Source organism: Bubalus kerabau, chromosome 3 (assembly GCF_029407905.1).
Source record: "Bubalus kerabau isolate K-KA32 ecotype Philippines breed swamp buffalo chromosome 3, PCC_UOA_SB_1v2, whole genome shotgun sequence".
Lineage (NCBI taxonomy): Eukaryota > Metazoa > Chordata > Mammalia > Artiodactyla > Bovidae > Bubalus > Bubalus kerabau.
Window position 1 is genome coordinate 155,983,625 of NC_073626.1, and position 25,179 is coordinate 156,008,803.

General features: G+C 36.3%; 1 protein-coding gene across 2 annotated transcripts in view; it reads left to right on the forward strand.

The window, feature by feature from the left end:
- The window catches only part of LOC129646728 (sperm-associated antigen 16 protein-like), a 540,055-nt gene that overhangs the window by 79,518 nt on the left and 435,358 nt on the right, over positions 1-25,179 (forward strand). For both annotated transcript variants that reach the window (XM_055573380.1, XM_055573381.1), the window contains exon 3: positions 23,981-24,166. In XM_055573380.1, coding sequence (XP_055429355.1) covers positions 23,981-24,166 — 186 coding nt within the window. The remainder of the gene's footprint in view (positions 1-23,980; positions 24,167-25,179) is intronic.

The window sequence follows — 25,179 nt, forward strand, 5'->3', positions numbered from 1 at the left end:
CATGAAAGAGAAAACATATTTATAGAAATAAAAAATATATATTTCTCTGAAATGAAGAGCTAAATCTGTAGAGTAATCTGGTAACTTATTCCAGGATTTACCAAGATATGTTATTGTTAAATATTGAACTTCAAGTATAAATAAACTCTCAAAGGAACAAATGGAAAGAAAAATGCCTGCAAAGAAATAAAAAATCAGACTGGCTTCACATTTTTCCACAGTAACAACTCAATGCTATAAGATGATAGAGCAGTATCTACAAAGTATATCATTCCCCAGTAGTAAAGAACTCAGAACATACAAAACTCATGAGCCTGGCCTTATTGAATTAAACAAATAACCACTGCAGCAGCAACAGCAAAAACATGAGAAAAATGTCCATCCAACAGATGATGAATAAAGATGCAGTGACAAAGGACTTGCTTAATCCTCAGTGCCAGGAAAGTACTCGAGCAGTGCAAATGCGTTTCTGAAGGAAAACAAGAAAGACTATTTCAGTAGCGAGTAAATCTTAAACGCAGTAGAACTTGAGGGCATAAGACCTATAACCCCTTCTTGGAAAAATATTTAAAAAAAAGACTTGGCAGTAAAATTTATCTAACTGAAAATGAATCAAAAAACAACACATGAGGAAAACTGTGAAAAAAGAACTGGTGAAGATCATTGGATTCATTTAGAAATTAGAACTGGGGATGGTATGCTGATATATTATAAAACTTAGAAATAAATATTACAAATAAAAATCTAGTGAGTAGAAATTTAACAGTTCTAATTTCTATATGCTTCAGAGCTTGGGGTTGGCAGAAATGGTAAAAAGTAAAACTGTGTTTTTTTCTATATTTAAAAAGTTTTAGATTTTGGTCTAATTTTAAATGTACAGCCAAATTATGAATTTAGTACAGAGAGTTTCCTTAAAGTCTTCATCTGATTTACCCTAATCTTCAATTCAGTCACTTAGTTGTGTCCATCTCTTTGCCACCCTGTAGCATGCCCAGCTTCCCTGTCCATCACCAACTCCCAGAGCTTGCTCAAACTCATGTCCATTGAGTCGGTGATGCCATCCAACCATCTCATCCTTTGTCGTCCCCTTCTTCTCCTGCCTTCAATCTTTCCCATCATCAAGGTCTTTTCCTGAGTTCTTTGCATCAGGTGGCCAAAGTATTGGAGCTTCAGGGCTGATTTCTTTTAGGATTAACTGGTTTGATCTCCTTGCAGTCCAAGGGACTGTCAACACCACAGTTCAAAATCATCAATTCTCTGGTGTTCAGCTTTGTTTGTGGTACAACTTTCATGTCCATACACGACTACAGGAAAAATCATAGCTTTGACTATACGGACCTTTGTCAGCAAAGTAATGTCTCTGCATTTTAATATGCTGTCTAGGTTTCTCATAGCTTTTCTTCCAAGAAGCAAGCATGTGTTAATTTCATGGCTGCACTCACCATCTACAGTGATTTTGGAGCCCAGGAAAACAAAATCTATCATGGTTTCCATTGTTTCCCCATCTATTTGCCATGAAGTGATGGGAACGGATGCTATGGTCTTCATATTTTGAACATTAAGTTTGAAGCCAGCCTTTTCACTTTCCTCTTTCACTTTCATCAAGAGGCTCTTTAGTTCCTCTTTGCTTTCTGCCATAAGGGTGGTGTCATCTGCTTATCTGAGATTATTGATATTTCTCCCAACAATCTTGGTTCCAGCTTGTGCTTCATCCAGCCCAGAATTTTGCATGATGTACTCTGCATAGAAGTTAAATAAGCCTAATCCTAATCTTAGCATCTTATATACTGGGCTTCCCTGGTGTCTCAGACAGTAAAAAAAATCTGCCTACAATGCAGGCAAATGAGGGTTCAGTCCCTGGTTCAGGACGATCCCCTGGTGAAGGGAATGACTACGTACTCCAGCATTCTTGCCTGGAGATTCCTATGGACAGAGGATCCTTGAGCGATATGGTCCATGGGTTCTTAGAATTGGACACCACTGAGCGACTAACCACATGTACTGGGGTACAATGAACAGACTTTTAAAAATTAACATTGACATAATATCCTTAACTAAACTATAGATTTTAATCAGATTTCTCCAGCGTTTCTGCTGATGTCATTTTTCTGTTTAAGGATCCACACCAGGATACAAGGTTGTATTTAGTTGACATTTAGCGCATTTCCAATCTATGTCAGTTCCTCCAACTTTGTTTAACTTTCATGATCTTAACATTTTTATAGGGCACGTATTCTGTATTTTTTAGAATAACCCTCAAGTTGTGTTTGTCCAGTGTTTTCTGGGAAGATAGATTATTTCTGTGAAGAACAGGATAGAGATTATGTGCCCTCAACATATCCTAATAGGCAGTGAAACATGCCATTTAAAAAAAATTAGCAACTCATATTTTCTCATTAATTTTTATAAACTGGAATGGAATAAAAATGTACTTAAGCTAAAAATGCCCACAGTTTAATTTATTTTTTTTGAAGGTGATATGAATTCAGGTAGTAGTAATTTTTAGCAAAATCTAAATGAGTATTATTCTAATTATAATACAGTTGTATTTTCATATTTTCTTTCTCTCAACAACTCTGCCTCCATCTTTACCTAGTTCTAGATATAAATATGTAAAGTCTAAATAATTTTGGGAAATGCTGACTATATTTTTTCCTGGGTGATGAAATTAATATGAATAGTAATGAACTATCTTTTAAAACTTTTTGCATGTAATTTTCTGTTTTCTTTTTTTTCTAATTCCCCTTTACAAAGAGATAATATTATTTTTATTAAAGAATAAGGTTAATGTTTTTAAGCATATGCTTTTTAATTTTATATATTTTGGTGGTCTTCATATCTTTCAGAAAAATCATCTGGGAAAATACAACCAAAAGCAGTGTTTAGCTGAGGGTACAAACGTTGTTTATATTTTTGCCTAGAGTTTTCTTATCTGTAGTTCTAAGTTTTATGTAAGGCACTTGTATTATTTTGTAAATAAATTACCTATATTACTTCTCTTATACACTAGAAATCTGAAAATCCCCCAATGGAGCCAATATTATTGACAAGCTTCATTTACTTAGTAGGATATTAGTTTCTTCTCTATAGTATGATATTCTTAAGAGAAAGGTTGCCATCTTGCTTTTATTGAATCTTTGCTACTGGCAAGCTGGATAGTAGAGTAAAAGTATTTTTTACTATTTATGAAATTAAATTGATAGCCTCTGGCAAACCTTGCACTTTGAAGAACCTACTATGAAAAGCCACTCTAAATTTAAATGCACATGTCAATGACTTCCTTTTTCTTAGGGGAAATTTTGATATTCAGAGATACGTTACTTAATTCTTTAAAAATTTTTACTACCATTAATCCCATACTTGAAAAACGTGGGGGACATCTCCTGGTATGTGAATAGGATTATCCTATTAAAGAAAAATAACCACCAATTCTTCTGTATGTCATTTTGGACCAAAACTTTGATCTTTTAACTTAGAGAAACCAGTTAGTTTTAAGTTATCTCCTGTTATACAGCTGATAGAGATTTGGGAAAGGTTGGCCTGGAAAGTGATTAATGTAAGAGTGTATAAAGCTGCAAGTTTACTGTAACTTTCCTGGACAAACTGTATGTTCGGAGAAGAAGTGTGTTTTTCGTGGAAACAGTGTAGCCGAAAGTCAGAATCTGTAAGTATATCACACTTCCTCCAGAGAAGATGGTGTGGAACAGTATCATGTACAGTGATGATGATTACATTCATATATCTTAAGTATCAAAACAACCCAACCCTCTCATCTAATTTCATGGTCACCAAATGATATTCTAACCACAAATTAGCTTCCGTTTTAGACTCTTAAGGTTGGAAGGGAATGTGAAGATTCAGTATTCTGGCTTGCCAGCCAGCTATGTTTCGTGTGCAAAACTGTCCTTAGAATTTACTTAAAAAAAAAAAAAAAAAATTGGCCACACCATGTGGCATGTGAGCTTTCAGTTTCCCAGCCAGAGTTGGAACCTGCACTCCCTCATTGGAAGCATGAAATCAATCACTGGACCGCCAGAAAATTCCCAGGTTTTTCTTTTATCCAGGTCTTGTGAGTTATTTAAAATGAATGCATCATTTCTGCCTGAACTACCCTTGTCTACCATAGTGTCTTCCTATCAGACCCGAGCACGAGGGCCACTGCAGGAGAGGCTCTTGAGTAGCCTGTCAGGCTCTCACTTGGATTACTTTTCCTGTTCAGTAGACACCAAAAAAGCTGTGCCTGTCAGAGTTAGCATGGGCCCGGGCTTGAAAGCTTTAACTTTTCAGTCAATAATTACCTTTTAATTTTCAACCTTTCAAGCAACTGCTTTTTCTGTGTTATATAAAGTTATCTGGTTACTTTATACCAAAGCTGGAATCAAGGTTCTCTTCAGCAGGAGAGAGAGTTGCTGAGGGTAGGGCCAATTCATTCCTAATGATTATAGTGAAGTAACTCACTGGACTAGATTATAAACACAGATTTGCAGGAAAATGTTCTCCCTTCATTTCTGCAAGAGGAAAAGGCTAATGTATTCTAGTACAAATCCACTTCATGGTATTGAAATAATGCATATAGGATGACCTGTAATGATATACGGTATTTCTTTAACATGTTCTTTTTATTCTTAAGTAATATTGAAGTACCATAAAATATTTATAAAGAACTGTAAGGAGGTTTTAAAAGTCCACACCTTAAATGTCTTGGCATTGTAAATTTCATAAGCAGTATTTCCAATTCTTGAATAATTTTTCAGTTTGATTGCTATGTCAATAAATTGCACTATGCAAATATTAAAAACATTTGCATCCAAAATATGAAATTGCTTCTAAAAATAAAACGTTTTGCCTTTATCTGTAAAACAACAACATATATCACCTTCACATAGGTGAAGGTGTAGGCTAGGACTTAACATTTAGAGGATACCTAGAAGTCCATGTAAACTCTTTACTCTGCATATTTTTACCTCTCTGAGAAGACCTCAGAAGAATTATTCAGGCATGGAGTTATTTCTTTAAACTACATAGGAAAACTCAGACTAGGGTTATGGTGTTTCCTTGAATAGCAATTTAGATATTTTTCCCTAACTAAATATCTTTCAAGGTAGGGAAATAATAGAACTGAAAACAAAATACTGCCTAATGAACCAAGTTTTTAATGTATTTTTAACTGTTTTTTAAATACATTTAAAAAATTTTAATTAAAAAAATGTATTTTTAAAAAGCATTTAATGACTACTTATGTAAATTACTCTACCAAATCTAAAAATTAGAATAAATTACAACATAGAAACCTTTCCATGGTAAGTTTCTAATCTATGAAATATTTAGACTTTATATCCAAATATAATACTCTAGGTCTTCCCAAGTGGCGCTAGTGGTAAAGAACACACCTGCGAATACAGGAAACATAACAGATGCAGGCTTGATCCCTGAGTTGGGAAGATCCCCTGGAGGAGGGCACAGCAACCCACTCCAGCATTCTTGCCTGGAGAATCGGATAGGGGAGCCTGGCTGGCTGCTGTCCATAGGGTTGCACAGAGTCAGACATGACTGAAGCAACTTAGCACGCCCATAATACTTTATGGTTATAAAGTATTTAATATCCTCTGAATATAAAATATTAAAAATCTGTACACTATTATTTGAAAAAAAGGAATTGTCTAGAAATTATTTTCATAGTATGATAGGTAGATACAGGTATACTGTGGGGGCTTTCTTGGTGGCTCAGTGGTAAAGAATCCTCCTGCCAGTGCGGGAAACACAGATTTGATCCCTGGGTTGAAAAGATCCCCTGTAGGAGGAAATGGCAACCCACTCCAGTATTCTTGCCTGGGAAATTCCATGGACAGAGGAGCCTGGCAGGCTTAGCAACTAAACAATAAGAGCAACAAGGTTGTACATGCAGGTGGAATAATTGTGATATGAATACACTGAAATCATTAGGTAATTTGTTTTATAATTATCTTTCATAAAAATTATAAAATTTGAATTCACATTCAGCAGACCAATATCAGCCATAATTTGGCAACCTTCAAGCCACTTCATTCGAAGACTAATAAACATTGGCAACTTTAGTGAGAGCAATACTTTTTAGAAATTATCTGAGCTAATAACGTCAGTGGCATTGTTAAACATCTACAGGTTATGAGAGAAAAAAAAATCCTGAATATAAAACTATTAAAGCGAAATTAAAAACTCATGTTAAATCTGAAAGGTCATATAAGTAGGTGATATTTTCTTGTCAGTAATCTTACTGTCTGTCCCAGTGACTTTCAATTTATTTATACCAAAGAAGTATTATTCAGGATTTGAAAAGTAAGTAAACGTGTATGAGCTACAGAAAACATGGTTATTAGTAAACAATCTTATGAAACTGAGGAGTATCAAAAGTACGTAATATAATCAAAAATATTTCCATTGTTCTCTTTCCAACTTCAGTGTCATTGCAACAATTACAGCAATTTATCATGAATAACGATAGTTTTAAGTAAGTTTCTTTTGTTACTTTGGTAGACAAAAAAAGATAATTTTTATATTTCTTCAGTTATTTTCTTGACCATTATTCTTTGTATGCTATGCTAAGTCGCTTCAGTTGTGTCCGACTCTGTGCAACCCCATAGACGGCAGCCCACCAGGCTCCGCCATCCCTGGGATCCTCCAGGCAAGAACACTGGAGTGGGTTGCCATTTCCTTCTCCAATGCGTGAAAGTGAAAAGTGAAAAGTGAAAGTGAAGTCGCTCAGTCGTGTCCGACTCCTAGCGACCCCACGGACTGCAGCCTACCAAGCTCCTCTGTCCATGGGATTTGCCAGGCAAGAGTACTGGAGTGGGTTGCCATTGCCTTCTCCATTCTTTGTATAGAGGAGTTATAATCTCTAATTTGTTAATTACCTGTTTATTAACTTTTTCCTGTAAAAATAATTAATGGAATTATTTTCAATTTTAATGAACCATTTATGTTTCAAATATGTTTCTCTTTTTTGTGAAATATTAGTAGCATTTTGCTTTGCTTTTTTCTATTTTTTCCTCTTTAAGAGTTAGTATATTGAACTTTGGAGCTTGCAGTTTTTCTCAACATTTTTGGGGAGGGTGGAGGGTTTCTTCCCCATGAACATAGAGATTAGAAAATTACCCCTCACATCTACAATTTGATTCATATTCAAATATGTTTCTTCTAATTTTCTCCGGTATTCCTTTCTAGCATATTTTTAAGACTTATTTTTATAGAAGTTTTAAGTTTACAACAAAGTTGAGAGGTACAGATATTTCCAGCATACCTCCCAACCACTACCTTCAGACATTACTCAACAGAATTGTTCATTTTTTACCAAAGGTGAACTTACATTGACACATTATTACCACGAAAAGTCCAAAGTTTGGCTTAGAGTTCACTCTTGTACATTCTGAGTTTGGACAAAAATTTAATGATACATGTCCACCATTATGACTAGTATTCAGAGTGTTTTCATTGCCTTCAGCATCCTTTGTTCCCTGTCTGTTCATCTCTCCCACCCCCAAACTCCTGGTAGCCACTGATTTATTACTGTCTCCATAGTTTTGCCTTTTCCAGAATGTCATTGAGTTGGAGTTGTACCTGGATGGTGCCATGGTAAGTAACCCACCTGCCAGTGCAGGAGATGCAAGAGATGCAGGTTCGATCCCTGCTTTGGGAAAATCCCCTGAAGTAGGAAAAGGCAACCTACTCCAGTATTTTTGCTTGGGAAATACCATGGACAGAGGAGCCTGACAGCCTACAGTTCATGGAGTCTCAAAGAGTTGAGCATACCTAAGCATTCATTGGAACTGAATACAGTATGTATCTGTTTCAAACTGCTTCTTTCACTTAGAAATATGCATTTTAAGTTCCTCCATGACTCTTCATCATCCATTAGGTTATTTCTTTTTAGGGCTGATAATATTGCATTGTCTGGATGTACCAAAGTGTGCTTATCCTTTCATTTATGGAAGACATCTTTGTTGCTTTCACATTTTGGCAGTTATGAGTGAGTAAATTCCACTGTGGTCTGAGAGCAGACATTGTATGACATATTATTTTAAATTAGTTAAGCTGTGTTTCATGACCCAGAATGTGTTCTGTTTTTGGTGAATATTCCATGTGAAGTTGAAAACAATGTATACTCTGCTTTTGTTGGATGAAGTAGTCAATCAATGTCAGTTATATCTAGATGATTGATGGCATTGTTGATTTCAACTCTGTTCTTACTGATTTTGTGATTGCTGGATCTGTCCATGAGAGAGGGGGTTGAAATATCCACTGTGTTTGTAAATTAATCTATTTCTCCTGCTGTGCTGTTCTTAGCCATTCAGTCATGTCCGACTCTTTGCAGCCCCATGGACTGTAGCCCGCTAGGCTCCTCTGTCAGTGGCGATTCTCCAGGTAAGAATACTGGAGTGGGTTGCCATGCCCTCCTCCAGGGGATCTTCCCAACACAGGCATTGAACCTGAGTCTCCCACATTGCAGGCAGTTTCTGTACCATCTGAGCCACCAGGGAAGCCCATTTCTCCTTGCAGTTCTATCAGTTTTTAGTCATGTAGTTTGGTACTGTTATTAGGCACATATACATTAATAATTGCATTAGTAAAGCAGCTTTAGTCATTTGAGCTTCCCTTGTGGCTCAGCTGATAAAGAATCCACCTGCAATGTGGGAGACCTGGGTTTGATCCCTGGGTTGGGAAGATCCCCTGGAGAAGGGAAAGGCTACCCACTCCAGTATTCTGGCCTGGAGAATTCCCTGGACTGTATAGTCCATGGGGTCACAAAGAGTCGGACATGACTGAGTGACTTTCACTTCACTTTTAGTCATTCATGTGCAGGTTTTTGTGTGGAAATAAGTTTTCAACTCCTTCGGATAAATACCAAGGAATGTTTACTGGGTTTTATGGTAAGAGTATGGTTAGTTTTTTTTTTTTTTTAAATTTTATTTTATTTTTAAACTTTACATAACTGTATTAGTTTTGCCAAATATCAAAATGAATCCGCCACAGGTATACATGTGTTCCCCATCCTGAACCCACCTCCCTCCTCCCTCCCCATTCCATCCCTCTGGGTCGTCCCAGTACACCAGCCCCAAGCATCCAGTATCGTGCTTCGAACCTGGACTGGCAACTCGTTTCTGTCTTCCAGAGTGGCTGTACCACTTTGTGTTCCTATGAGCAGTGTATAATTCCTGTCACTCCACATCCTTGCCAGGATTTGTGGTCAGTGTTCCAGAGTTTGACCATTCTAATTAGATATGCAGTGGCATCTCACTGTGGGTTTAATTTACATTTCCCTGATGATATATGATGTGGAGTGTCTTTTCACCTGCTTTTTTGACATCTGTATATATTCTTTGCTAAAATGTCTATTAAGGTTTGTGATTCATTTTTTAATCAAATTGCTTTCTTATATTGAGTTTGAAGGTTTTTTTGTGTACTTTCAATAATGATCCTTTAAAAAATGTGTCTTTTGCAAATATTTTTCCTAGTCTTTGGATTCTTTTGAATTATCTTTCACAAGGCAGAAGTGTTTAAATTTTAATGAAATATAATTTGCCTATTATTTCTCTTATGGATCGTTTCTTTGGTATTGTAAGTAAAAAGGCTATGACATAAGGTCATCCAGTTAAAAATAACTATGACAAAGGTCATCCAAATTTCTGTATTATTTTATAGGGGTTTTATAATTTTGCATTTTATATTTGATCTATGGTCTCAGTTCATTTCAGTCTATGGTTCATTTTAGTCGCTCAGTCGTGTCCGACTCTGTGACCTCATGAATCGCAGCATGCCAGGCCTCCCTGTCCATCACCAACTCCCAGAGTTCACTCAGATTCATGTCCATCGAGTCAGTGATGCCATCCAGCCATCTCATTCTCTGTCGTCCCCTTTTCCTCATGCCCCTAATCCCTCCCAGCATCAGAGTCTTTTCCAATGAGTCAACTCTTTGCATGAGGTGGCCAAAGTACTGGAGTTTCAGCTTTAGCATCATTCCTTCCAAAGAACACCCAGGGCTGATCTCCTTTAGAATGGACTGGTTGGATCTCCTTGCTGTACTAGAGACTCTCAAGAGTCTTCTCCAACACCACAGCTCAAAACCAACAATTTTTTGGTGCTCAGCTTTCTTTATAGCCCAACTCTTACATTCATACATGACTACTGGAAAAATCATAGCCTTGACTAGACGGACCTTTGCTGGCAAAGTAATCTCTCTGCTTTTTAATAAGCTGTCTAAGTTGGTCACAAAAATATAAAGTATAAAACAGTTTACTTATGCCCCTTTATGATATTAATGGCCTGTCAATAAGAATTTCAAATAGTGCCAATATAATAAAAATTTTAAATCTATGGGGACTGATTCAGGAGTAAAATAAGGAAGCTTGTCATTGTATGCATGCTGCTGCTGCTGCTAAGTCACTTCAGTCTATATGTCCCCGAATGTATCATTTCTTATTCACCAGAGATAAGTATACTATTTCAGTAATATTTTGCAGTGTTCTGAATACTTTTGTCATTGTGACATTTGGGGACACCAATCATATCATCCAAGTATACAGCCCTGTAGGTAGAGTCATTTTGGGATGAACTGACCTAAATTGACAGGAGTCCAGTGTGCAGTTGATCAATAGGTAATGGTAACTAAAATTCATATTCTTCTACTTTATTTTTAATTTTATTCTAGTATAAAATACACGTAGAGCAAAGTGATTTAGTTATACATGTATATATATGTAAAACACACACACATACACACACACACACACACATTCTTTTTCATACTCTTTTCCACTACAGTTTATCACATCATATTGAATATAGTATCCTGTGCTATATGGTAGGACCTTGTTGATTACTCATTCTATACATAATAGATTTGTTTGCTAATCCCAAACTCCCCCTTCATTTCTCATTTACCCCCTCTCCCTCTTGGCAACCACAAGTCTGTTCTGTACGTTTGTGAGTCTGTTTCATAGATAAATTCATTTGTATCATATTTTAGATTCCACATGTAAGTGCTGTCACAGGGTATTTGTCTTTCTCTTTCTGACTTACTTAGTATGAAAATCTCTAGGTCCATCCTTGTTGCTTGCTACAAATGGCATTATTTCATTATTTTTGTTTTTATGGCTGAGTAGTATTCTGTTGTATGTTGGTGGATTCATTTCAATATTTGGCAAAACCAATACAATATTGTAAAGTTTAAAAATAAAATAAAATTAAAAAAAGAAAATTTAGATTATTTTTAAGTCTTGGCTATTGTGAATAGTGCTGCTGTGAACATAGAAATCAGTTCAGTTCAGTCACTCAGTTGTGTCTGACTCTTTGCGAACACAGAGGTGCGTGAATTTCTTTGAATTATAGTTGTCTGAATATATGCCCAGGAGTGGGATTGCTGGATCATATGGTAACTCTAAATTTAGTTTTTTGAGGAACCACCATACTATTTTCCATAGTGGCTGCATATTTCTTCTACTTTAGATGAAACATTTAGAATTGTTTTAGCCGTTATTTAAAAATAAATAAATACATAACATATAATACAGTTCTGTACAATTTGGTATAATGAACAGTGCATTAACATTGAAGCGTGTTTGGCTATGCTTTACAGCCAAATTTGGACACCACCGCAACCCACTCCAGTGTTCTTGCCTGCAGAATCCCAGGGACGGCAGAGCCTTGGGGGCTGCCGTCTATGGGGTCACACAGAGTCGGACAGGACTGAAGTGACTTAGCAGTCCTGTCAGTAGATACACAATAATAATAATCATTTGATTCTCGTGCTCCTTCTTTTGCCCACTGTGTTTTCACAGTCTTAACTTTGAATCTTGCAGTAGTTTGCCAAACTTCCTCATCACTTTCTCCACACCCAATAATTTAGTGTTTAAGACTTTTTCCCTTTCTTTCTGTTTCTACATCCACATGTATTTCCTTAAGCTTTTAGCATTACGCTATTTTATTTTCTAGAGAGTTCACTCTCCTAGAGCCACACTGCCTGTTGTGAGTCTCAGGCTAAAGCTTGTGCTTAGCTCTAGTGGGTCACTCCCAGTCACTGAGCTCATTGCTCTGTGCTTATCTGTATATTCAAATGATATACATCTAATTTTTAATTCCAGCTTCTGCTCTAGCAACTGTTCCATAGCCAGTAATTTAGTCCTTACATGGAGTGGTTGCACAGTGGGGGTTCACAGTTATTCTGCTCACAAAAGCCCCATCTTTTCTGCGAGAAAAAATTGACTTCCTGGAAGATAGCAAGAAGAGCAGTATCCTTCTAATAAACAATACATTACCTGCCCCTGAGTTACTTTTTTAAATATTATTATTTTTTTAAAGCAGTGTGCTCCCTGCAAGTGGCAGCTCCTTCAAGACTATTATAGAAAAGATACACAGATTTTACTTCAACTCACAGCTGCTTTGTGGATTATATTTTGGGAAACATCCTTAGTTTAATCTGTACTAGAAAATCACAGTAGAAAGGTATCATTTCTTCCTTTTATGGATGAGAACAGTAGTCTCTAGAAAGAGTTTCATAAGCAGCCAGGCTCTTAAATAGCAAAGATAGGATTAGAAACTGAGAGTCTAGCTTCTGTTAATATTCTAGTTTCACTTATTTCCAGGACAATTAAAAGCTATTGATTATGAAACTTAGTACATGTAAAGGATCAAATTTATTTATACTTGTAAAATTTGAGGTACAGAATTCACACAGAAAATGAACTAATTTCTGTCCTGCTGGTTGTTATATCCCTGGTAAATGGTACAGCCCTGGGGAATACTTGATCTGTGAAGACAGAAAATTCTGGTGAAATCCGTGCTTTTTTTCCAGAGTTTATGAGAAATATGATGGAGAATTTGCTGAGATCATGTCTATGTTCCCTGAATCCATATCCCTGATTTTATGGTGGGACCAGATGACGCTCATGGAAAGACCAGTAAAACATTTTGGGGATTACAAAATCTTTGACAGGAGATTAGAAAACTCAGGGATACATGTGTGGTCACTGTTAGTTCTTTCTCTTCTCATACTTGCAGGGAGAGAGGGACAAGACTGGTGAACAGCTGGATTTATATATGATTTAAGTTAATGGAGTTTGGATTTATGAAAAATGGCTTTATAAACTGAAATGCTCAACTGGCTTCCCAGGTAGAAATACACTATAGCCTAGAATATTAGAAACAGCTTTGTTTATCCTGAAACAAATTGGTATTATCAAGAGAACTTCAATCCAAACGTTAGCCTGGTCATTAAAAATAAAACAAAACTGTCATGGAAAGGAAAAATAACAATGTGTACATGAAACATAAGAAGTAATTAATAAAAGAATAAGAAATAATATCTGATGCCTTAAGGAATAGAAAATAAGCAAAGTGAAGCTCATACTTAATTATGTGGAAATATACATGCCTTTAAATTTATTACCAGGATTTGAAGTGATAGGATACAAGATTGGAATAGAATAATGGAACTATATGCCCTGTTCAATAGAAGTAGACCAGTTATGAGTAAAGGTGGAGTAGATGTACAACTTCTGGGATCCTTGCTTATCTCTAAAGTGGAGGTAGCATGGAGAATATTTGAGAGATGAGAGTGAATGGAGTGACATCCTAGGGCATGGTAGCTTTTCTCTTCTACTCTGAAGGCGATTGAGTGAAAGCAGGATTATTTGAATTCTGAATGATGCCAAAGATTGTTACTGACTTTAATGACGGTGGAAGAAGACTTTCTAACAGAGCTGCTCAAAACCAAACAAACTGGGTTTGTTGTGTTCAGAAATTTTAAATGGAGCCTGGGCAATAAAATAATATAAGATTAGTAGAAATAATTAAAATGAAGGGTGTATGACTGGGTTTGATGGATTTAAGGGCACTCTGGCTTTGACATTATAGAATTCCATGATATACAGATTTGCTTTCACCAGAGTAGTTTTGAAGATATATTAATTGTCCTTATAACCCCGCCATTTATGGAAAACATCTTATTTTTTCATTGCATCTTCTGGAACCATAGAAGTATCCTGCTCATTTGTATTCATTGTAAGGATATCGGTCAGTGTGGCTTTGGCACTTGTGGATTGTGAGAAAACCTTATTCCAAAATTGAATATTCCTTTCCAGACATATGAGGGAAGTCCTTTTCTAATTGTACTTTCCAAACTAAACGTGGAGAATAATTATTTGGAAAACATTATCCCAGTTTCACTTAGAATTTTCACAAGTCCGTCGAAAGCAATCCTCTTCACTAAACTTCTTATCTCATTGCAGTTTTGTGCAACAATTCTGGGTGCCAAAGCAGAGGCTGCTGAGAAAGTATTTCATTTCATAGTCATTGGCTTCGGGTGATAAAATATGTGTCCTCACTCTGTCGACCTTGAATATTTTTGCCAAATTAATCCTCCTAAGACTTGAACTCAGCATCACACTGCATATTTTGGTTACCATGCACTCCTGAAAGTCACAAAAGAGTACATAAAAAAATTCTGCAATTCAGGATTTTTACTAACTCAGATCAGAGGTCAGAAGAAGGTAAGGTAGGGAACAGCATCATCACAGAGAGACTTTCCACTGGAAAAATGATGTATCCTTAATTATTACAATTTAGACTTGGAACAATCCTTTACCTACGTGGACAATACAAGAGTTAGACTTTATCTTGAAAATCATCTACCAAAATTGGGTGATGGTGTAATTATACAAAGCATAGATCTGAGAATAATTAAGATCAATAAGCAAGTGCCAGTCTCTACTAGAAATCACTATCAATTCTCTAACATCTGTCTGCTCGTCTAACAATTGGGTCTTTGTTATGTTTCCAGAGTTAGCATCCTAAGATTAGTATCTGATTACTTTTTCACCTTTCTTAAAATGCTTTCATTTCTCTTCATAGCCTACAAATTAGAACACTTTAGTACTGTGTTAAAGTGAAAGTGTAAGTTGCTCAGTTATGTCTGAATCTTTGCGACCCCATAGATAGCAACCCACCAAAATCCTCTGCCCGTGGAATTTCCCAGGCAAGAATACAGGAATGTAAAGAAAAAAAAAATATATATATATATATATATATAAACAACTGGAGAGGGTAGCTATTCCCTTCTCCAAGGGATTTTCCTGACCCAGGGATTGAACCCAGGTCTCCTGTATTTCAGGCAGATTCTTTACCATCTGAACCACCAGGGAAGCTATTAGGGGTGAAGGCTAGGTCTTTTATTATATGACTATTTTTAAAATATTTAAACTAATTTTTCAATTACTCTTCTTGAAAGCAAAATATTTAATCTCTGAATATTCTACAGTTTCCACATGCTTAACACTCATCCGTTTTTCTTTTTTTTCACTTTGTGGACTTATGCTTATACATATAGATATTGTTAAGATCTTTGCATTTTTAAAGCCTTCATGACTATCTTCCAAGCCTAGAAAATTGGTTATGCCCTTCTCTGTTCTATCACTGTATCCTGTATAGTATCTATTAAAATATTTATGAAAATATTATAATTAATTAGCTATACATTTGTGTAAACTATTAGACCATGAGGTTCTTGAGGGCAAAGTTTATTTCAATCATTTTAGATCCTAGGCACATAGTTCAGTTCAGTTTAGTTGCTCAGTTGTGTGCGACTGTTTGTGACCCATGGACTGCAGCACGCCAGGCCTTCCTGTCCATCACCAACTCCTGGAGTTTACTCAAACTCATGCCCATTGAGTCAGTGATGCAATCCAACCATCTCATCCTCCATCGTCCCCTTCTCCTCCTGCCCTCAATCTTTCCCAGCATCAGGGTCTTTTCAAATGAGTCAGTTCTTTGCATCAGGTGGCCAAAGTATTGGAGTTTCAGCTTCAGCATCAGTCCTTCCAATGAATATTCAGGACTGATTTTCTTTAGGATAGATTGGTTGGATCTCCTTGCAATCCAAGGGACTCTCAAGAGTCTTCTCCAATACCACAGTTCAAAAGCATCAATTCTTTGGCACTCAGCTTTCTTTATAGTCCAACTCTCACATCCATACATGACCACTGGAAAAACCATAGCTTTGACTAGATGCACTTTTGTTGGCTAAGTAATGTCTCTGATTTTTAATATGCTGTCTAGGTTGGTCATACATTTTTTTCCAAGGAAAATGTCTTTTAATTTCATGGCTGCAATCACCATCTGCAGTGATTTTGGAGCCCCCTCCCAAAAAAAAGTCTGTCACTGTTTCCACTGTTTCTCCATCTACTTGCCATGAAGTGATGTGATCAGATGCCATGATCTTAGTTTTCTGAATATTGAATTTTAAGCCAACTTTTTCACTCTCCTCTTTCACCTTCATCAAGAGGCTCTTTAGTTCTTCTTCACTTTCTGCAATAAGGGTGGTGTCATCTGCATATCTGAGGTTATTTATATTTCTCCTGGCATCTTGATTCCAGCTTGTGCTTCATCCAGCCCAGCATTTATATTGAATAAGCAGGGTGACAATATACAGCCTTGACATACTCCTTTCCCTATTTGGAACTGGTCTGTTGTTCCATGTCCAGTTCTAACTGTTGCTTCTTGACCTGAATACAGATTTCTCAGGAGGGTAACTTAGAATAAGTAAAGTAAGGTGAAGCCTAGGGTCAAGTTAGTACATAAAATACATGTAATCTACATTGAATTATTTCTGGTAAAGGTTGGCAACATGGAATTCATTCATAAATAAAGCTGTAATATAACGTTCTTTTATTTAACTGCTAAAAGAGTGCTTCAGCTTTGGGCCCGGGTATTCTAGCAGTCAACAGAAGTTAGACCTAGTCAGCCATGGGATTTTCACTGTCAATGAGAGAAATCACCTCAAGCTGTTCAGCAGCAGCGCAATACTCCTGCTATTAAGGCCTGATGACAATTCAATACTGGGTCCACATTAAGAGTCTAGGATACTGTAGTGCATAACATAGCCTATTGAGCAATAGATTTGTATTTCTCCTTTTTTTAATTCTGTATTTTTCTTTCCTCTGCAGCAAGATGTCTTGCTCTCTGTAAACTTGTTCAAACATACAGCTCTAAATGATACAGGCCATGCTTCTATTAACAATGACGTATTTCCAAATGAACTATCTCCTTCCTTAATATGTGTATCTTTCATGCATTTAACCCCCCAAAATAGTGTATCCTATAAACACTGTATGACAGGTGTTGGGGAGTTCACTTGGCAGTATCTTGCCATTTCTGTGAAAGGCTGAGCTGAAAATCCCATTGAAGTTTTTCAACTGACAGGTTAACCTGGAGCTCCAGGCAAGCTACCTACCCGAGAAGGGGAATAGTTTTACAGCCAGGCAGGGAAAGCCTAATTCTTTCCTGAATGCTCATCCCTGCCTCTCTGCTTCTGCTGGAGTCTCTAATATCTGCACACAAAGCTGTATTCTGGGTTTCGTTTGTGATTGTTGGTTGACTCCAGATTCCTGCACAAATAAGAGTGTCTCACTTGAAAGTGAAGACAAGAACATTTGGACATGGGCACCCTCCCTGGTGGCTCAGAGGTTAAAGCATCTGCCTGCAATGCAGGAGACCCAGGTTTGATCCTTGGGTTGGGAAGATGCCCTAGAGAAGGAAACGGCAACCCTCTCCAGTATTCTTGCCTGGAGAATCCCATGGACAGAGAAGCCTGGTGGGCTACAGCCCATGGGGTCACAAAGAGTCAGATACGACTGAGCGACGTCACTTACTTACTTACTTACCCTTTACTTCAGAAAACCAACCAAGACTGTTCTCTGTGTGGACATGTACTTACCTTCTTTGCTCTTTCACGGTGTCCTCAGCCCTAATGCAGCCAAGCAGTCTGTATCTAAGTATAAGTTAAAGAGTTTACAGTCATTTGTATTAAAGGATTCTTAAGCTCTTTTAACTTTTAAAGTCTGGAGGATTCTCTCAAACTGGGAACACTAAATGTGTCTCAAATATGACAATGTTTTAGGTAATCTGAATTCTAATTGTGAGTTTTTCCAATATCATCATTTTATGAGCTCAGTAAAACCAAAATTAGATTTTTTACCTATATAAACACAGGAGAAGAAACTATTTTAATTAGATTTTGTGCTTATGCTTATATTCAGCCATGTCCGACTCTTTGTGACCCCATGAACTACAGCCCTCCAGGCTCATCTATCCATGTGCTTTTCCAGGCAAGAATACTGAAATGGGTTGCCATTTCCTTGTCCTTACTTAGATTTTGGTTGTATGTTATTCTGCTACATAAAATAATATTGATATATGCATCCTATGGTACCTGAGAACATTGTGACTGATGGTCATTTTACAAATTCACATACTCCTATTGAGTAGATAGGTGCAGGTGGAGGAGACTACAATATAATGGTGGTAATTGCATCTCATTCTGTTGTTTATAGAAATGTTGATAAACAATTTCACATAAAACTGAACTAGAGACCATAAGATAATCTTTTTTAAAAAAATATTAGGTTTGAAAAATACCTGGAATTTAAAATGTGCTGTTATAAAAATTATTTTATTTGATCTTCAGAACAGCACTTCATATTGAGTAGAACTTATCGCATATTTCCAAGTAAAGACAATGAATTTCCAAGTGTTAAATGGAAATGTTAAATGGCCTGTCCAAAGTCACAGAGGTCAGCTAGCAAAGCCAAGATGAGAAACCAATCACGTCTTCCTGCTTCTATACTCTTCACTTCCTATTTTGTGACACAAAAGGCATTCATTTCTTTCTGCTCCACACCTCTCTTATAAAACATGTTATTATGTTTTATTAAAAACAGGTAATTAGCATCAATCTAAAAAGTATAATATATTTATTTCTCAAAACTGAAGTCATTTTTGACACTAACAAAATATTTCTGCAGTTACATGCTCAAGTCTGAAAAGTCAATTTGAACAAAGAATATGTAAAAATAAGGAGTAAAGCAATTACAGAAAAGATTAAAAGTTTAGAAAATTAATGATACTTTGTGCTTACTGTTTGTAAAGTATAAATTAGCTTGACCGAACCAGATTTGTATGATTTATTTGTAGAGTGTTTATAAGTTGCAAAATCTCATACTAATATAACATTTGTTATGAAAAATAATTTCCAAGAAAAAAGAAAATAATGAAACTACTTTATACATTTATAATCTGTCTTTAGGGTATTGGTTAATAGTTTAACATCAAGAGGGACTTTTTTTTCCCCAGCCTTAGCAGAGATATATTTAAATTCTTTTTTTTTCAAAGAACCACTTTGGTCTATATTGATCTTCCATTATAATAGTTGATAGTATATTTTTTCTAAACTTAATGTCTCATGCTTAGCAGAAAAATTTTGAGACTGTCTTCATTAATCAGAGGTAAAGAAATTAAGGTGACTTTGAAATTCCATTTTGATTTCACCTCAAGGTTTTAATATGTTGTTTTCATTTAGTTCTAATTATTTTAAAATATCCACTATTATTAGTTCTTGGATATTTAAGTTAATTTAAAATTGTTTTAAAATTCACAGATATACAGGATTTAAAATCTATATTTTGTTACTTATCATTGTATTATGATGAGAAAATATAACATCCATGGTAAAAAATATGTTAAAAACTTGCCATATGGCTTTCTATATTATCTGTTTTTATAAATGTTCCATATATATATACTTGACAAAAGTATATGGTCACTGGTTATTTGGTGAAGATCACTTTGACAGTTGTAGTTCATTCTGTTGTCTCCAACACTTTGTGACTCCATGAACTGCAGCACGCCAGGCTTCCCTGTCCTTCACTATCTCCCAGAATTTGCTCAAGCTCATGTCTGTTGGGTTGGTGATGCCATTCAACCATCTCATTCTTTGTCATCCCCTTCTATGCCTGTCTTCAGTCTTTCTCAGCATCAGGGTCTTTCCAGTGAGTCAGCTCTTCGCATCAGGTGGCCAAAGTATTGGAGCTTCAGCGTCAGCATCAGCCCTTCCAATGAATATTCAGGACTCATTTCCTTTAGGATTGACTGGTTTGATACCCTTATAGCCAAAGGGACTAACAAAAGTCTTTTCCAACACCACAGCTCAAAAGCACCAATTCTTCGGTGCTCAGCCTTCTTTATGGTCCAACTCTCACATCCGTACATGACTACTGGAAAAACCGTAGCTTTGACTATATTAACCTTCATTGGAAAAATAATGTCTCTGCTTTTTTTTTTTTTTTTTTTGTCTTTGCTTTTAATATGCTGTCTAGGTTGGTCATAGCTTTTCTTCCAAGGAGCAAGCGTCTTTTAATTTCATGGCAGCAGTCACCATCCACGGTGATTTTGGAGCCCAAGAAAATAAAGTCACGGTTTCCATTGCTTCCCCATCTATTTGCCATGAAGTGGTAGGCTCAGATGCCATGATCTTTGTGTTTTGAATGTTGAGCTTTAAGTCAGCTTTTCACTCTCCTCTTTCACCTTCATCAAGAGGCTCTTTAGTTCTTCACTTTCTGCCATAAAGGTGGTGTCATCTGCATATCTGAGGTTATTCATATTTTTCCTGGCTATCCCTTGGTTCCAGTTTGTTCTTCATCCAGCCTGGCATTTTGCATGATGTTCTCTGCATATAAGTTAAATAAGAGTGGTGGCAATGTACAGTCTTGCTGTAATCCTTTCCCAATTTTGAACCAGTCCATTGTTCCATGTCCAGTTCTAACTTGCTTCTTGAGCTGCATATAGGTTTCTCAGGAGGCAGGTAAGTGGTCTGGTGTTCCCATCTTTTTAAGGATTTTCTGCACTTTGTTGTGATCCATAGAGTCAACAACTTTCACGTTGTCAGTGAAACTAATAGATGTTTTTCTGGAATTCTCTTGTTTTTCTATTATCCAATGGATGTTGGTAATTTGATCTCTGGTTCCTCTGCCTTTTCTAAATCCAGATTGAACATTTGGAAGTTTCTGGCACATGTGCTGTTGAAAGCTAGCTTGGGCATTGTACTAACTTGTGAGATGAGTGCAGTTGTGCAGTAGTTTGATCATTCTTTGGCATTGACCTTCTTTGGGATTTGTGGCTTCCCTGGTGGCTCAGATGGTAAAGCATCTGCCTGCAATGTGGAAGACCTGGGTTCAATCACTGAGTTGGGAAGATCCCCTGGAGAAGGAAATGGCAACCCACTCTAGTACTCTTGTCTGGAAAATCTATGGACAGAGGCTACAATCTAAGGGGTAGCAAAGAGTCAGACACTACTGACCAACTTCACTTTCTTTCACTTTCTTTGGGGTTGTAATGAAAACTTACCTTTTCCAGTCCTGTGGCCACTGTTGAGTTTTACAATTTTACTGGCATATTTAGTGCAGCACTTTCACAGCATCATCTTTAGGATTTGAAATAGCTCAGCTAGAATTCTGTCACATCCACTAGCTTTGTTTGTAGTAATGCTTTCTCTGGCCCACTTGACTTCGAACTCTAGGATGTCTGGTTCTAGGTGAGTCGATCACACCATCGTGATTATCCTGGTCATTAAGATCATTTTTGTATAGTTCTTCTGTGTATTCTTGCTACTTCTTAATAACTTCTGCTTCTGTTATGTCTATACTGTTTTATATTGGTCAATTTATTTCTGTGGTTCTAGCAATTGCCATTTTTATCAGTTAAAATACATTTAATATTTCATATAATTTAGTTTTAAAACCTTGCTAGCAGTGAAACATTTTATCATTTTATTTATTTAAATAGGGACTGTCAAGTGTGTTTCAATGATAATAAAGTCGCTCAAACTATTAGTGAGGATCGATTATACATATAATGTACTCAATAGAGTTTCTAGCACATGTTAAGTGATAGTCACTCAGTTAAGTCAGACTTTGCAATCCCATGGACTGTAGCCTACCAGGGGCTTCTGTCCATGGAATTCTCCAGGCCAGAATACTGGAGTGGGTAGCTGTTCCCTTTTAATTCTTTACCACCAGGGAAGCCCAAAAATATTGGAGTGGGTGGCCTATCCCTTCTCCAGTGGATCTTCCTGACTCAGGAATCAAATCAGTGTCTCCTACATTAAAGCGGATTTTTTTTTTTTTTTTTTTTTTTTACCAGCTGAGCTACCAGGGAAGCCCTATACCACATGTTAGGCACTATATAAGTAAATGACTTCATTTTCTTATTCTTATAATTATTGTTGTTGCCTATAGTGCTTTACAGTTGACTAAAATTTAACTAGGTGAAGATTGCCTTTTGTTTACATTGTTTATTCCATGTGGTATACATTTTTTCCCTGAATCTCTGGTTCTACATCTTAAATTTCTAGTTTCTGTAAATTGATTACCTTTTTTTCTTTGAATGTTGTATGTATCCCATTTTATATCATTCTCTTCTGAGATTTTTATTAGGAAAATGTTTTCTTTTTTTTTTTTTCTATCATCCTTATTTCTTAACTTATATACTGCCATGGACTGAATATATGTATTCCCCTCCAATGCTCACCCAGATTCAAATTTTGAATCTATAACCCATGATGTTATAATGAGTTATCTTTAGACAACTGTATATTGTTTATTTTTTGATATTTAGAAAGTAAAAATTTTAATGGCCAACATGTGCAAATAAACAAGAGCTGAAAAACAAAGGACAGGTTTTATTATCTATCAGTAAAGGACTACACTTACAGAGTACTTCTGTTAGTACAAATGAATATCCTTTTATGACTTTATTGAGAATGTCTTCACTCTCTAATCCTTTCTGGCAGCATCTTTAAGTCTTCCTCTCTAGTGTTTGATACTCATATGCATATAAAAGTTTAGTTCTCTCAGCATAAAAATAAACAAATAAAAGGGAGCAAGCAAAACACTTATCTTGATCTAAGTGCTGTTTCCTGTCTTAGAAATTTTGGTCGACTCTTCATCTGTAGCATCACTTCATTCATTCATATATTTATTCTTTCTGAAAGCATTTAATGAGCATTTCAGTTGGTTAATCATAATGCTTGATGCTGTCAGAACGGAGAGAGGGAGCAGTTCCCCTTCAAAAAAAAGGGAAGGAGTCAAATAAGCAGTTCATTATATTCAGTGAGAGATAAATTACTGGGAGAACATACACAAGGAGCACACAGTGCTGAAGGATATGGAGAAGATGATGGACATGCAATGTTCTAGCAGTTGATATTTTGCCAAAAGAAACCTAGATGTCTCTGCTGACATCACTGGCACCCACTTATTCTTAATCTTGTTTTTGTATCTACCACTTGAAAGCCACTGAAATTTTTTAATGTCTACTGATGACTCAAATGGAAAATCGAGTGACTCATTCTTAACCAACCACCTTTTCAAAGTCTTTCATCTCTCAAGATGTAGCTCCATAGCCCCCTCATTTCTGATTCACATCTTCCTTCATTACCCAAACTGCACTCTTATAGCATTTAATACAAACATAAACAATGCTGACCAGCATTGTATATTGATTTACATTTTTAAACTTGTCTAAAATTTCATCATCCTGAGGCCGTATCATCCACAGAGTGTAACATTGTCCTTGAAATCAACATGTGCTTTTAAAAAGTACCAATTTAGTAAATTAATCTGGAAAACTATGGAATAATTTGTATAGAAAGTGTGCAACAGCAGTTTCATCAGCTTGAATTACTAAACCATATTGTTCAATTCATTTCAGTTGCTCAGTCATGTCTGACTCTTTGCGATCCCATGGACTGCAGCATGCCAGGCCTCCCTGTCCATCACCAACTCCTGGAGTTTACTTAAACTCATGTTCATCGAGTCAGTGATACCATCCAACCAATTCATCCTGTGTCATCCCCTTCTCCTCCCGTCTCCAATCTTTCCCAGCATCAAGGTCTTATTTAAATCTACACAATTTGATACTTCACTAAACCATATACGGAAGTATCAAATTATATAGATTCAAATAAAATAATGAGTCAGGTGTAATGATATGCCATTAAAAATAAAAATAACTCAGATAAATGCACACAAGTTATTCACAGAATATTACAACCATTTATAAAAATAAGTGAACTGTAAATTGATTTTTTTCACAAATTACCTTTTCATGTTCTTGCATATAGTGGCAACAAGTTGGCTACTTCAAGTGGTGATACTACAGTTAAGTTATGGGACCTGTCTAAAGGTAATTGCATTTTGACCTTCGAGGGACATACCCACGCTGTATGGTCCTGCACATGGCACTCCTGTGGTGATTTTGTGGCTTCTTCCTCACTGGATACAACTAGCAAAATCTGGGATATTAATAGGTAAGAAGTATTTCTAATAATATTAACATTCTGTTTTGATAAATGTAATTTCTCTCAGTGGGAAATTAAAAAAAAATCTGTTAATTCATAAAATTATAGAATTAGTTTCTGTGACATCCATTTGTAACTCCATTAATTTCTGCTGATATATAATGCTGCTACTGCTAAGTCACCCCAGTTGTGTCCAACTCTGTGCGACCCCATAGACGGCAGCCCACCAGACTCCCCCGTCCCTGGGATTCTCCAGGCAAGAACACTGGAGTGGGTTGCCATTTCCTTCTCCAATGCATGAAAGTGAAAAGTGGAAGTGAAGTCACCCAGTTGTGTCCGACTCTTCGTGACCCCATGGACTGCAGTCCATCAGGCTCCTCCATCCATGGGATTTTCCAGGCAAGAGTACTGGAGTGGGGTGCCATTGCCTTCTCCGTATATATAGTTTGTATATATAGATATATAATGAGTTCTTTCCGTATATATAGATATATAATGAGTTCTTTCTAAATAAAGGTTCAAGATCAAGCCTGTGCAATCAGATTAGAATCGCTTCGTCAGAAAGCTATTTGTTTTAAGCAAGATAGAAACAAATACTTCTTTTAGAGTTAGGTTTTTAGTTCTCCTCTCCACCAGTCTGCTGTCCGTCTGGATTATCAAACCAAGAATTTGATAGACATGAAGATGACAGAAATAGTTAAGGGCTTTTTACTTAATTTTGATATAGCATTTCCAATTTAAATGCTTCTTAGCAATTCAAAAATTGTAGGAATGGATAAAATACAATACAATACTATATGGTTTGATCTTAATTCAAGACAGACCTATTTTTTGCTATCAAAATACCTGTCATCCATGCATTTTTGGATAATTAGTCCATCCTATTATGTATACAAATAAAATTTTATTTATTTATTTATTTTTAATTTTATTTTATTTTTAAACTTTACATAACTGTATTAGTTTTGCCAAATATCAAAATGAATCCGCCACAGGTATACATGTGTTCCCCATCCTGAACC